The sequence below is a fragment of the Pseudochaenichthys georgianus genome, chromosome 24, assembly GCF_902827115.2.
Source record: "Pseudochaenichthys georgianus chromosome 24, fPseGeo1.2, whole genome shotgun sequence".
Classification (NCBI taxonomy): Eukaryota; Metazoa; Chordata; class Actinopteri; order Perciformes; family Channichthyidae; genus Pseudochaenichthys; species Pseudochaenichthys georgianus.
The window spans coordinates 27,737,239-27,751,640 of NC_047526.1; the positions used below are offsets into that span (position 1 = coordinate 27,737,239).

The 14,402-nt window shown below is 42.6% G+C and overlaps 1 protein-coding gene across 2 annotated transcripts in view; it reads right to left on the reverse strand.

Annotated features, from left to right (window-relative positions):
* Positions 1 to 303: 303 nt before the first annotated feature.
* Positions 304 to 14,402, reverse strand: part of fut8b (fucosyltransferase 8b (alpha (1,6) fucosyltransferase)) — a 103,127-nt gene continuing 89,028 nt past the window's right edge. For both annotated transcript variants that reach the window (XM_034076273.2, XM_034076274.2), the window contains exons 7-10: positions 9,986 to 10,232; positions 3,875 to 4,051; positions 2,828 to 2,978; positions 304 to 1,483 (exon numbers count right to left, since the gene is read on the reverse strand). In XM_034076273.2, the coding sequence (XP_033932164.1) occupies positions 1,145 to 1,483; positions 2,828 to 2,978; positions 3,875 to 4,051; positions 9,986 to 10,232 (914 nt within the window). In that variant the 3' untranslated portion in view covers positions 304 to 1,144. The remainder of the gene's footprint in view (positions 1,484 to 2,827; positions 2,979 to 3,874; positions 4,052 to 9,985; positions 10,233 to 14,402) is intronic.

Genomic DNA, 14,402 nt, shown 5'->3' on the forward strand with positions numbered 1-14,402 from the left:
CTGTCCCCTGCTGGCCATACACACACTATTCAGTCAGGAGGAAAGCCAGAATAGATAAAAACACACTGCTCACCATCAATCAGGCACCAGGTCGTCACATGGCCCCTTAAAACATCACACACAGGCACACTTGATCTCACACACACACACACACACACACACACACACACACACACACACACACACACACACACACACACACACACACACACACACACACACACACACACACACACACACACACACACACACACACACACACACACACACACACACACACACACACACACACACACACACACACACACACACACACACACACACACACACACACACACACACACACACACACACACACACACACACACACAGTATACAATGCACAAGCCCCATACGCACAAAATTAAGACCGTTTAAAAACACTTGATAAAAGCACAATATGGTATTTTTTTTAAATTAATTGCACATGAAAAGACGAGATGGAGGAAGCACAGTGAGTGGAAAAGGGGAATGGGGGGGGGGTGATGGGGGGGCAGCGGTGAGCATGGCAAGAAGAGGATACAGTACATTCAGTAAACAAAATAAAAACAGGAGGGAAAGAAAAAAGGCAAGATTAGAGTCAGAACCACTGAAAGCAATTAAATAAAAATCAAAACTCTTTTTGTCCAGTTTGTCATCATTTTTTTTTTCCAGTCATTGATTCGAAGCTCACTCCAGCGTGCGAGTCTTACAGTAGTCCCTGTCCTGTCTCAGGTGAGCGAGCTCGGTCAGTTGTGAAGATTTGAATTGTTTTCTTGCTTTATTTAAAATCAATGTTCACGTCTACATCTCTACGGAGCCGACGTCGGAGCATCGGGCAGGGGGAGCAGTGGTAGGGTGCAAGTCTTCCATGACCTGACATATGCACAGGCATTTACACAAGTGCACACACATGTTCGCGCACGCATACACACAAACACACGCTCTCACATAGGAGTGCATTCTCATCCCCATCACCCCTGGGTACAGGCTTCTTCTTTTCTTCGCAGCTTAGCGCACTAAGTACGCCTCTCTATTCTGTACAAAAGCAGCCTCCTTCCCTGGAATCGGAGTCTGCGTGTTTCCCCTCGCACCTTTGCTTCTTTTATTTTTTTCATTTCTTCTTTTACTTATTTTGAGCGTTGAGCAGTTTGTCAGCCTCGGGGTACGTCGGGTACTTCACCGTCTCAATTTTCTCTTTGACCTTGTAGGAAGGGTAGAGGCCAGTGCGGCCCATTTTGCGGTTGATGCCTTTGGAGTATCCGTCCCAGTGGTTCCCCGCCACGCCGATCACGTCTCCGGGCTCCAGGGGAATGTCCTCGCTGCTGCGCGGCTGGTGGGGGTAGATGGCGATCTGGTTGTGGGCGTTTTGACCGCCAAAGTAGTAGATGTCGTCCAGGGAATAGAAGTAGGAGGAAGCGTCTGGATGCAGCGTCTGCATGATCTCATAGGCCACACGGCAGACCTGAGACACAAACAGAAACAGGAATTAGTTGTCTTACATCTATAAATTCACATGCATGTATTCGTCTCGACAACAAGGCTGCGAAGGCAAGAGAACACGCTGCTCCAGGTATAAAAGGATTTCTCTCTGTAAGACATACTTTGCATCTCAGGCTGGTAAAAGAGGGATAACATGTGCTAAGCGACTCATTCCATTCAGATCCTTGAAGTGGACTATTAAAGCCAGTGTGTGAATAGGAAAATATGCGGCTCAAATATTATTTTTAGGCTTGGCAGGAAGCCCGTCCAGTCCGGGTTATAACTCTCTATGAAACAGCACTTTAGCAGCTGAGATGATCAGAATAATAGATGACAAATGCCTTTTGTAAAGTCAGATGCGTAATAAATGTGAATCATGCGAGAGACAAATGGGTCAATGAGGTTGTTGACAATTACATGCTCGTGATTATGAAAAAGGTTCTGGTGTGCCTCGGGACAAACTGGAAACATCAAGTGACTATTGTCTTTTCGACGGCTCGAACACGCTATTTTAGCACAAAACCTTTTGTCTGACCCGATTCTTTTTTCCAAAGCTGTGTTCGTAATTAAAAATATAATCAAGGTATTTTTGTTCTCAAGTGTGCTTTTATTAAAGGGTCATCTCCGTTTCAAGGTTATTCTCGTTCCTTTTTTTTATATCTGCAATTCTGTGCTTGTACTTGTTATTTACGACACAAAGCAATGAAATCAGCTTCAAAGTCGATCATTTATTTCCAAAATAGCAGCTTAAAAAAAAAGAAGTCTTCTCTCTGAAATATTCATGAGCTTTCAGTCACACCTGGTGACCTTCCTCTGATTTCATTGAAACTGTTAAATTGATATCACGGGATCTACAGAAGGCTCAGCCTGGAAGTTCAGCTATGTGACAACTGAGGTCACATGAATCATCTCCATGACAACTCGGCTCTTTCCGCTGATGAAGGTCATGAGATGTGCCTGAAAGGTCGAGACAATTTCCAGAATGTCAACCTCTTTTTTCGCTTTTCACTATCATTTACATATGTTCAGTCACATGTTTGTTATTTAGGCTTCAGTGCATGTAAGTGGTCCGCAAAGGCTAAAATCCTAAAGTTCCATCTAGAGGGAGTTTCTCTCCCACTCTCTCCAATTACATGACTCAAAACAACAACATCAAATGCATGTTTTTAACTAAATATGCCACCATTATTATTTGATTCCACCTCCATACTTCTTTGTCTGCGAGCGCATCCCAACAAATCCATCACAAATGTCAATTTAGCCAAATACCAAAACACACAGCAAGAATGCCCCCATATCAAGCTGTACATGCTGCCTGTGGGCTGACCTGTGAGGAGAAGGTGCAGACCAGGAAGTCGGTCTGAGACAGGAAGTAGATGTCCAGGATGACTCCTCTCAGCGAGTTCTCAGTGTAGCGGTTGTGAAGGCCTGCCGACCAGGAGATGGAGTTATCACTGATGAACTCATACTCTGGATACCTGGGAGGGTCGGAGAGACGGAGAAATGTCAAGTCTCAAGAAACGATGATATTAAATGTGGTCAGAATCTCAGAGGAACACTTGGGCAGAAAGTCACACTCTCACACACCCATTAGATCAGGGGTGTCCAAGCCTTTTTCACCGAGGGCCACACACAGAAACATATACGAAGGGCTGGGCTGCTCACGAGAGGTATATTGCCTCATAAGTTACAAGTTTGAGAAATCAATCACATGTCGGTAAATGATGGTTGATATTGATGAACAAAACCACACAGCTCGCCTTAGGGTTTCATGTATGGTGTTGGCAGCTCATTCCAGGATGGCTCAGATTGCTTATAATAAAAGGAAATATGAAGGGTATGTTTCAAGGTTGTTATGAACATGTGTTATTGGGCTTTTTTCTTATCAACTAAGGGTTGTTAGGTTTGAAAATTGGGCTTATTAACACATGGATACTGTGTTATATATTTGAACATATATTCAAGAAGTACAATAGCAGATGTTTAATTTGTGGGCCATATTTCATTATACTTTTTTGAATTTGCTGAGGGCCGATTCAAAATGGTCCAAGGGCTGCATTTGGACCCCGGGCCGTAGCTTGGACACCCCTGCATTAGACGGACACACGGACACACACACACGGACACACACACACGGACACACACACACACACACACACACACACACACACACACACACACACACACACACACACACACACACACACACACACACACACACACACACACACACACACACACACACACACACACACACACACACACACACACACACACACACACACACACACACACACACACACACCACACACACACACACACACACACACACACACACACACACACACACACACACACACACACACACACTGACTTAGTCTTTGCTTCCTGCAGCAGGGAGGGGTCATCGGTTGCCAGGTAAACTCGTTTCTTGTCGATGTGGACACGTCTGGCCAGATGTTGGAACTGCTCCTCCACATGCAGCATGTACTCCTCGATGGGGTGGAAGGCCGCCTCTGTCCCCACTTTATCCGTCCTCCTCACATGGACTCTGCAGACACACAGACACACAGACAGGGTCACACACACATGATATGGTTTTCATATTGTGTTGAGTTTTGTTCAACTGCACTCTAAAGAAGTAGGGAGTATGAATAGAGTCGTCCTAGTACAGATGCAGAAAGCAACAGGGCACTTTCTCTTAAAAATGTAAACCCAATTTCAAGGGAAACCAATTTCATTTAGCAGAAGAGATAGCTAGACATCAAACAGTGAACTGTAGATTTGTGTTATCATTGGAAGATATGGCATTTGGCCTTGGCAGGGCTTTTCACTCTCTGAATGCCCTTGTAGTGAAGAAAGTGTTTTTATCCTTAGTGAAAGATCCTAGTTCTGACTGAACAGTCTGTTTCTTATTTGTTTTCACGTGTCGTAAAATCATAAATAAAAACATCCCTTCAACCGTATCCCTTTGAAATCTTTGATGGAGCAAACCACAAAGAAAGAAAGGAAAAAGAAAAGGCATGCGGCGACAAAAAGAGAGGACGTTTAAGAAACAGAAACATGGACAGACTGGGAAATAAACACAACTGTACTTTTTCAGTGTTTTTGTCACCGCTTGCAATAAGCAAGGACAAAGAGAGACTGCTGTCACCGGCTGCACATGAAGGGAAGAGCAAAGCTTGTAAACGGAACAAAAGACCGGCGAGAATGGAAACGCAGAAGCATCCTGCAAACTGATAGACGAAAAACACAATTTCATTCCATCCAAAATTCAATTACAAAACTACCCAGCCGCATCTGCATGGTGACTTCTGGCCTGAGGAGCAAATGACATTTCAACAAACAAAAAATAAATGGTTCAACCTTCACCTATTAAGGGACAACGGAATATTCCACGAACAGAAACACAGATCCACCTGGTTCAACCATCTACTGCTGACCAGGGTAATTTGGTGGATCAGTCTTTCACTTCCTTTCCCCGGTTGCTTTAGGGATTCAAAAAGCGTCTCTAACCTCAAGGCTGCCTCTAGCGTGTTTGTGAGAATGAGGTAGGGGAAGGAAAAGAGAAAAGAGTCAGAGGTCCAGAGAAATAAACACCGCTGGCCGGCGGTGATCAAACAGTGACTGGGAAATGGTCGCATCAGGAATAGACCCTTTTCTTTTTACGTGGGAGAACGGAGTAGGAAAAGGTGAGTGAGGTGTCAGCGGGGGCGTCCGATCCTTTCATTCGCTGTCTCTCCTCGGACAGAGGTCTTGACTCCAGGCTTTCCCCTCCTTCATCGGGGTCTTTCTCTCCCGCTCCCTCTTTCATGTCTTGTGGTTTTTGTTCCTGTGAACTCTCTTTTTGTCGCGGTCCTTTCTCTCTGTGTCAGAGCAGCACAGGCACAGCTCAGCTCTTAGCCATCTCCCCCTCCCCGAGACTCTCCCACACTGCTGCCACAATAATTCAATCCATTTACTCTCTACTCACACAGCACTGGCGAGGCAGGGCAATCCTCAAGGTGGGCGTAAAAGCATAATAGAACACACACACACACACACACACACACACACACACACACACACACACACACACACACACACACACACACACACACACACACACACACACACACACACACACACACACACACACACACACACACACACACACACACACACACACACACACACACACACACACACACACACACACACACACACACACACACACACACACACACACACACACACACACACACACACACACACACACACACACACACACACACACACACACACACACACACACACACACACACACACACACACACACACACACACACACACACACACAGCTGATTCTGCTGGAAACTGACAACAACATGTCGAGCGAATAAATGATATGTTTGACAATGACCTCTGGATGCCTATCAGCAGCATGTGTTGAACAGATATTACCATATTACTACTTGCTGTAGAATAACACACATTCACTTTGGCATCAAATCAGATGTGTTCTTGAGATGTACTGCACGTTCATGATTATACCCTGAAAGGGAAAGGTCAATTTAAAGTGTGTTATTTAGGTGTTGGGTGTATAACTCGCCTTTAATTTGCCGCGTAGGGCAGTTGTGAACATGTTGTTAAACTGTGGTTTAAATGTTGCGGTAGCTGGCTGGTTGTTTACATTGTATGTGAAAGAGATCCCTCCTAATAATGAAAGAAATGATCATCGACTCTGCAGTTAACCTCAGCAGCGGTTCGCTTATCTTTTTTAAATGTCATATATTTGTTTGGTCTTTCTCTCAACACGCGACAGGCAGGTGTTTTCACCAACAAAGCCCAACCCTTTGCCTTTACTGCATCGTATCAACATAGCAACTCAATGTTGTGTTACCAGCTTGTTGTTTCTGCATTTATTTAATTTTCATAATAATACAACTTTAGCTTTAAATGAGGTAGAACTTTTTAACAATCATAATTTATTTAATTTAAATAAACTAATAATTGGATTTTTAACACAGCCGATTAAAAATAATGTTTTGCTCGTAAACGTTTTCTCCCCATGCACCATATTAATAAGAACCCTCAGTTTAATGTAAACTGGGATATCAATATACAAATAACAGAAAGTGATTAAATGCAATAAGAATTGTTTTAAATAAGTTGGTGAAAAAATACAGTTTAAAGCATTTTTCCTTTTTACGTTAAAGCATGTGAACACGAAATACAAATATCAAACCAGAAAATGAGCCAGCGTTATTATAATAACAACATGTTTTTTACTTGTAATATTGATCATTCAAAAGGAAGTGTGTCTGTGTTTTAATCTAAGAGATACTGTGTTTGAAACATAACCCCACATATACACAATTTATCGACGCCTTATTCATATACGGCTGAAACAAGATATTATGAAATACATAATTCCATCTCCTGGTAACCCTATTGCCATGGCGATAAGGCTATTCTAGAATGTGCAATAGCAGCAGTCACCCAACTTTCCCTCCTTCTCTCCGACCACCAGCCTGACTGCCATTAGGAAGCATTAAATGGTGGCAGCATGGAGCCGATAGCAGCATGGAGCCGATAGCAGCCTTTAGTCGGCGGCTCGCAGCCTTCCTGCAGCGTCCTGAGGGAGCAGGGGGGGTCGGCTGGAGGTGCTGAATGAGCGGGTGGGGGTCGGCTGGAGGTTGCTGGGTACTCTGGGGACAAGCTGCCTTTCTATCCCTCTCGGTACCCTCTCCATCAACCCTTACACCCCCCACTGCTGCCACCCTCTCGCCTTTTTCTTGCTCTGAAACTATAGCTCTCTTTCAGCCCCACTGCTGCATCTCACATTAACCCCCCCCCACTTTTCCCTACACACACATATCGCCTTCCCCCATAGTGCTGACTGCTGACTGAGGCGCACAGGCACTTTGTTGCAACATCAGTGAAGAGAAGAGTGGAGCTGAGAAGGGACCAGGGAAAAAAGGGATGAAAACTTTGTTTTTCCCAGCACATCATTTCAAAAAGCCTCTCCCCAGTGGTATGACGGAGAAAAAGGGTGGGATATATCAGGGGTTGGTGGTGGGGGGAACACAAAGAACACAGATAGAGATGTGTGTAAAACTATGAGAGCAAGAGACTTGTGGGTACTAGGGATAAGCACCGGGGGAATGTGAGTGAGAGGTGAGTGTGAAATGTCTTGAAACAGGGTGAACAAATGAAGACAGCAAATGAGAGGATGTGGAGATTGGAAAAGTTTGGGATGAGTCACAGAAAGGGGGGTGGGAGACATAAGATGCCAGGGAGGTGAAGAACTAAAACCCAAAGAGGAAAGCATCTGAGAAAAGAGACGGGGAAAAACGAGAGCGTGTAACAAGAGGGTGGGAGATATGAGAAGAGCATGACAAAAACACTGAAGAACAGTGAGGAGTATTTGCAGCAAAAAAATGAAAAGAAAAAAGGCTACGAAAAGTGAGAATCCTACGAAGAGGGTGACAGAAGTAAACTTAACTTGAAGCTTACTTCAATAACAATCTGGATATAACTATAAGAATTAGTTTTAAACTACTTGCTTTCCTAGCTGAGGGGAATCCGTCTCATGTGACGGTGCAGGAACGTTAGGGAATCTGCCAAGATACATTTCTATGACTGACTGCTCACCAGACATTATGTCAAATGCCCTACAATGGTCAATCCCTTCAACCTCCAAAGATACAACTTGCTAAGCTGGGAAAACCTCATGAAACATGCAAATGCTTGCCTTTTTTGATTGTCAACGGCCTTACCTCACCTCCTCTTAGACAGTTTATTAACATACGCACAACTGCAACTAGGGTAACAAGAGGAGATTGCATTATTCCACTCAGAAAAAGTTCTTTCAGTCAGTCTTCATTTTCTGTTAAAGCTGCTCAGCGATGGAACTCAATCCCACCTCCAATCAGAGACATTCACTTTATTTAAATCAAAACCTGGTTAGTGAGGAATCAGCCCTGCCAACACTGACCCAATCTTCTGCTCCTCACAACCCACCGCCTGTGTTTTAACATGTTCTTTTGTTTCGTTTTATTTCTTTTGTTTTAATGTTCTGTATTTTAAAACGTTTTATTTAAGTATCCCAGTAATGTCTGTTGCATGTTTTAAATGTATTGTATTTACTTGTTTAAAATGAAATGTGTTTTAGGTTGACTTTTCAAATCTGTCCAGGGACTACGGATGAAAAATAGCCTCTTGGCTAACTCTGGCACGTTTACAGAGATGTTCATTAATGTGCTCTGTCCCCGTTAAATAAATGAATACATTAAAACAAATTAAAAACCTGCTGCACCAAGTGGGTCAAAATGATTTTAAATCTTTAAAAACAGGTCTCTAAATTGTTATTAAATCTTAAATCGCTTATGTTTTTCAGAATCAGAATACCTTTATTAGGCTCACAGAGAAGACATCGTTACGGCGGGAAAGAGCCACAGACAGCTTCATGTTACATAATGTAAAAAGTACTAAGTTATGATATAATAAAAAAGAAATGTAAAAAAAGAAAGCAGCCCCTGCTTTTTACTTTTTTTACACAGTTACAGTTATTAATGGCATATGTATATTATAATGTATATATTGCACATATTTTGATGGTATTTAATTTTAAGAACAATTATACAACATGAGTACATTGTGCATTCTTCGGGACAGTTTTCAGCTGAGGATTAATGCAGTGAGGCTCAGTTATGTGTTTTTAATAGTGTTACTATAATGGCACGGCAGAGAGGAACGACACTCAGTGAATCAGGCTTGGGCAACAACGATAATAATTGTTTGTGGGATTTATTTAGAGTTGTTTATGGTATTTTTATGGGATTTGTTGACAATAATATTTTTTTTTAATATAGCCTGGTTTATGATTTAATCAACAAAGACTATTGAAGATAAAAGAAAGGCTTCCGGCTTTTCATCTTAAACGCAGCCATTAATTGCATCACAAGCTCCATCTCTTGTTCGGATTTACTGACTTTTAAATCTGTCGGAGATACTTTTACTTGACGGCTATTTCATTGATTTAGCAACAATATCAGATCAGAAGGTCTTCCGTATGAATTGACTTGGATTAGACGAGAGAATAAGAACCCTCATGGGGAAATTAATGCAATAAAAAAAGTCAGAATCAGAGCGATGACATTTCAAGTTGATTTGCGTAACTGTGAGCTGCGACTATGAAAAGCGAAAGACTGTAAAGGAAAGATAGAGGTGTAAAACTAACTAGACAAAACACAAGCGCCAAATTAAGTTACTTGTATTGCTACTATTTCATTAACCTCATATTAACCTCACCCAAAGCAGTGTTTGCTCCACCACAGCCCCACGGCCATATCTCTGTTCGCTTTGATTGTGCAGCACTTTGTAAACGTAAGTGTACAGGTATGCTATAGCGACAACGCTTTTATTTCCAAAGCGATTATAACCACAGAGAGAGGAAACACAGAGCCACACACACTGAGCTGTGAGAACTGAGTGTCCTTACCCGATGATGGGGTGTTTGAAGCCCAGCTTGGCGGTGGTCTGCTGGATCTCCTTCTCCAGCCACGTCTGAGGTCGCACCAGGTACTTGACGAACTGGGACACCCACCAGACGGAGGGGTCGCCGTGGAGACGGTGTAGGCGCGGGGCCAGGTCCTCGGGGATGGCCAGGGGAAGGTAGGAGGGCCGAGGGTGGAGGCTGTCCACGATGGGCAACTCCACAACCTGGACGTCTTTATCGTGGGCCTCTCCTGTTGAGTATAACACACTCAATATTCAATACTGATTCAACCTTTATGAGAACAGGGCTTACGTTTAGGGCTGTAAACAATGATTATGTTCATTCATCAATTGTTTAACCTATAAAATATCAGTAACTACAGAGAAAAACAATCCGTGCAGCTTCGCAGAGCCCAAGGTAATGTCCTCAAATTGCTGGTTGCTTTTCGAGCAGACCAAATAATACACAATAAACAGCAAAGCAAAAAGGCAGTTATTTGAGAAGCTAAACCAGCACATGTGTGGTGTTTATGGTAGATAAACAAAGTAATCAATTCATGGATTATCAAAATGGTTAGTGATTTATTTTCTACAGAATGGATGAACCGTTGAGCACTGCATGTTTAAAACCTATTTAGTGGCCTTCCTCAAAAATAGTCATTTGTCAATTTTGGCAACAAAAATAAAATGGACTTGACTGACTTTGCTTCAGAGCTTGTATCAGTAACAGGTTGTCTGTAGGATTTAGAAAACCACAAACTCCAATCATTTTCATTTCTGATGCCAAAAAACATGACTTGTACACTGTTCAGGTTAGACGACTAGTTCAACAAGTTCAAATAAATCAACAGTTTTTTTTTCTGTCCGAATAAATGATTGGCGCTGTGACGCAGTGATATATTTAATTTTATTGGTAAAGCACTATTATATCCATTCCACTTCCAGCAGCTACCAAGGTAAGCTCCCTTCCATCAGGGCTGTGTAGGGCCAGGGCCGGTGCAAGGACCTGTGTGGTGGGGTTAGGGGGGCCGGTGGTCTGGCACTCGGCCCCTTCAGGCTGAGTCCTGCTTGGCAGAGGCCCTGGGCAGAGGCTTGAGCAGGGCTGATTAAAGGTCGCCCTTCTGGGCAGAAGAAAGCCCCCGTGCACGGCCAGACCTCCATGCACATCAAGGCCAACTGTCCGTACACACAGACCCGTACAGCTGCATGCCGCACACCTGCATGCGCGAATAAAGGTGGAGAAACATGCCAACGCTCATGTACCCCACCCACACACATGGACATGATAAGACGCACACAGAACGGGCTTATAGGGGTTTTGTGATCAGATGGAATAAAGGCGATCCAACGCAGACAACTAAAGGGGATCCAAAAAAAAGCAACAATAAGAAATAAATGTGCATTTACGCACAAACACACGCGTACACACAAAGAGCCCGAGCTAATCTCATCGCACCAGAAGGGATATGCCTGGCAGACAAAACCTTCACTCTCTTTCAGTCTTAAAACCCAAGGAGAGCTTTTTTTGTCCGTGTGTGTGTGTGTGTGTGTGTGTATGTATGCGTTTGTGTAAACCCCCAGTTTTAAATAAAAACAAGTTTGAGGCCTGTGTTCTGTCAGGCTCGAGCGTCTTCTCTAACTGCCACCGACAGAACCTAACACAGATGCAAACACAGCCACAACACACTTCCAAGTAAACGGCATAATGAGTCATTAAAAATGGCCTTTCACAGAATAAGAAACACAAGGACAGAGGCTTCGATTTATGCGTCTGTATGTCTGAGCAGGAACTGAATATAAATTGGTAGAAGCATTAAATATTGAACAGAAACATATTGCGAGGCCTGTCTTTGCTTACGTATAGAACAGCAGTGGCATGATCCATATACAGGGGAATGGCATGTTTTGAGGCCTGCACTTCTTGGCACACATGTACAGAGATGCAGTCTGTCTGCCTCCCACAGATACTTAATTAGATCACATAGCTCTTTCACATTTCATCTCAACTCCAGAGCATCTGCATACATGTCCTGTATGCGTCATGACTAAAGCATGACAGTCAGCACTAAGCAGAATCAAAACACTGTATTTTAAGCCTATGGTGTATACCGAGCCTAATACATATTGCATGAGATTAACACAGCGATGAAACTGGAGAGGCCAGTCATCCAGACACAAAATACGGAGCCTCTCATCATAATACATTTAAGATTATGAACGTTTATGAACTTGAGAACTCTTGTTCCAGTCCTAACATGGCAGGGAACATTATGTTTCGGCTGCCGCTCCGCAGACCCCTCGTAAGGCAGTGATATCTCCACAGAGAACCTCAAAGGAATACAGTCTCTTTGGCAAATTAGCTCTTTGATCAACGAACCATTGTTCCATAAGAAGCCCGGTTTCCCTTTTGTGTGCTCAGAATTTAGTTTGATATACCAGGTCTGTAAAGTAGTGCAAAGACCGCTCATGCTGTCCACTGAATTTTAAAAGTTGAAGTAAAACAGCCACACGCACCAGTGGATTAATAGACCGGAGGGATGGGATTCAAACTAAATTCCTTCTTTTAGTACCGACAGAAATATGCATGATAAGTAACAATGAGAACCTAAAGTGGTCAAGTACTAAAAACTGGAATTTGGACACATTTGGACTTTGGTGATTTGATGTATATGAATGCACCTGCCAATTGCCTGGTCAAGTTAGATGCTGCGTATCACAGCGCACTGAGCTTTGTGACAAACTGTAAAGCATTAACCCATCACTGTACCCTGTATGCAAGGGCTGGTTTGCTTTCACTAACTGTACGGAGGCTCAGTCACTGGTACATTTTTATATACAAAGCCATGCTAGGGAAACTTCCCATCTTATATCTGCCCCTGATCTCACGGAGAATTGTAAGTGGCTACTGCTGAGATCGCATGATGTTGGTTTTATTGAATGTGCCAACTGCTAGGACTGTCTTAGGGAAGACAGCTTTTAGATGCGCAGCTCCTCTGTCTTGGAACAGTCTGCAATTGAAATGGAAATTTAACAATCTGGTGCCACTAAATGTTTTTAAAGCTCGGTTGGATGCTACTCAATCGGAAGCTATTGGTACCTGTTTATGTGGATAATTATGTAAATGATGCTGTATGATGTCCTTTTGTTGTTCTGTTTATGTTTTTATGTTTCATGTGGAACTACTTGAGCAGGTCTCCCTTGAAAAAGAGATCAATTATCTCAATGGGATTCATCTGTATAAATAAGGTTAAACAAAAATATATATTTGTTATCACAGATCCAAACTAAAAGCCAATTTTCTGTAATTTGTTGAATTAGCCACACAAGATAAACAAGGTGGATCAACTTGTATTAATATTCCCATTAAATAATCATGGTTATACAAACCACCACCATCTATTAGCTGGTAAAATATGCAAGTGGTTAGTACATTTGCTTAAGTCGCGAGTCAAAGGAAACATTTAATTTGGGTAAAACAAAACATTGACCAGCCATTAGCCTGTTGGACATAATGTAGCATCAATATAATAAAGCTCCTGGCAATTGTTCTATTTTCAACAAGCAGCTCATACAGGGGTTCACTGCATGTTATGATGATTTATTTTTGTTTTTATTTGTTCCATCTGAGGGAACAAAACCAGCAGGCCCCCTAATGACGCCATCATTACCTTTGATTTGTGTCCCACATGAATATACTGCACATCCACTCTCCGTCTATACAGTAGATGACTCATCCTAGGGGAAACACTTAAAAGAAAGTGGGTAAACCATGTAAAGGTAAATGAAGAGGGAAGGAATTAAATAGGGCTCCTACATAAAAGACCAACAATGTCAATTTCAGGCAAAGAACAGAAAGACTCGCTAAGCATAGAACACCCAAAGCAGTATGCGCATTACATTTTTAATAGAAGGTGACTACAAAGGAGTGGTGGCATTTACCGCCAAATAATACGACAGATGATTAGGATTTATGAGAAACAAAATTAGAAAAAGACGCTGTCCTCAAGGTGCAAAGCTCCAGGCACTGTGCAAAGCCTTTTTATTATCGAGTCATTTGCATGGTAGCTAACACACACACTGGTTAACCTTAGAATACAAGGCCAGTGTACTCTGTACTGTAGAACCGCACTTGCAAATGCATGTGGCTATTGGCCTTTTTTAAAGAGATCAGTATTCATGACATTCAAACGCTGTAATAGCACTGGCAAGGGTAAACACTAAATTAGTGAGATATTAATGCATATTATCTACGTATGAATCCAAGGTTTTACTATCCCTGTGTGGTCCATTGCCCCGAGGAATGTTCTGGCCTGCACCGTTAGATATCTTGTATCTCAATGGGGCCTTGTTGGCTAAATAAAAGATGAGCACATGTGTAGCGAAGTATACAAAAGGTTTACATTAGCTATGCCTAGCTAGTT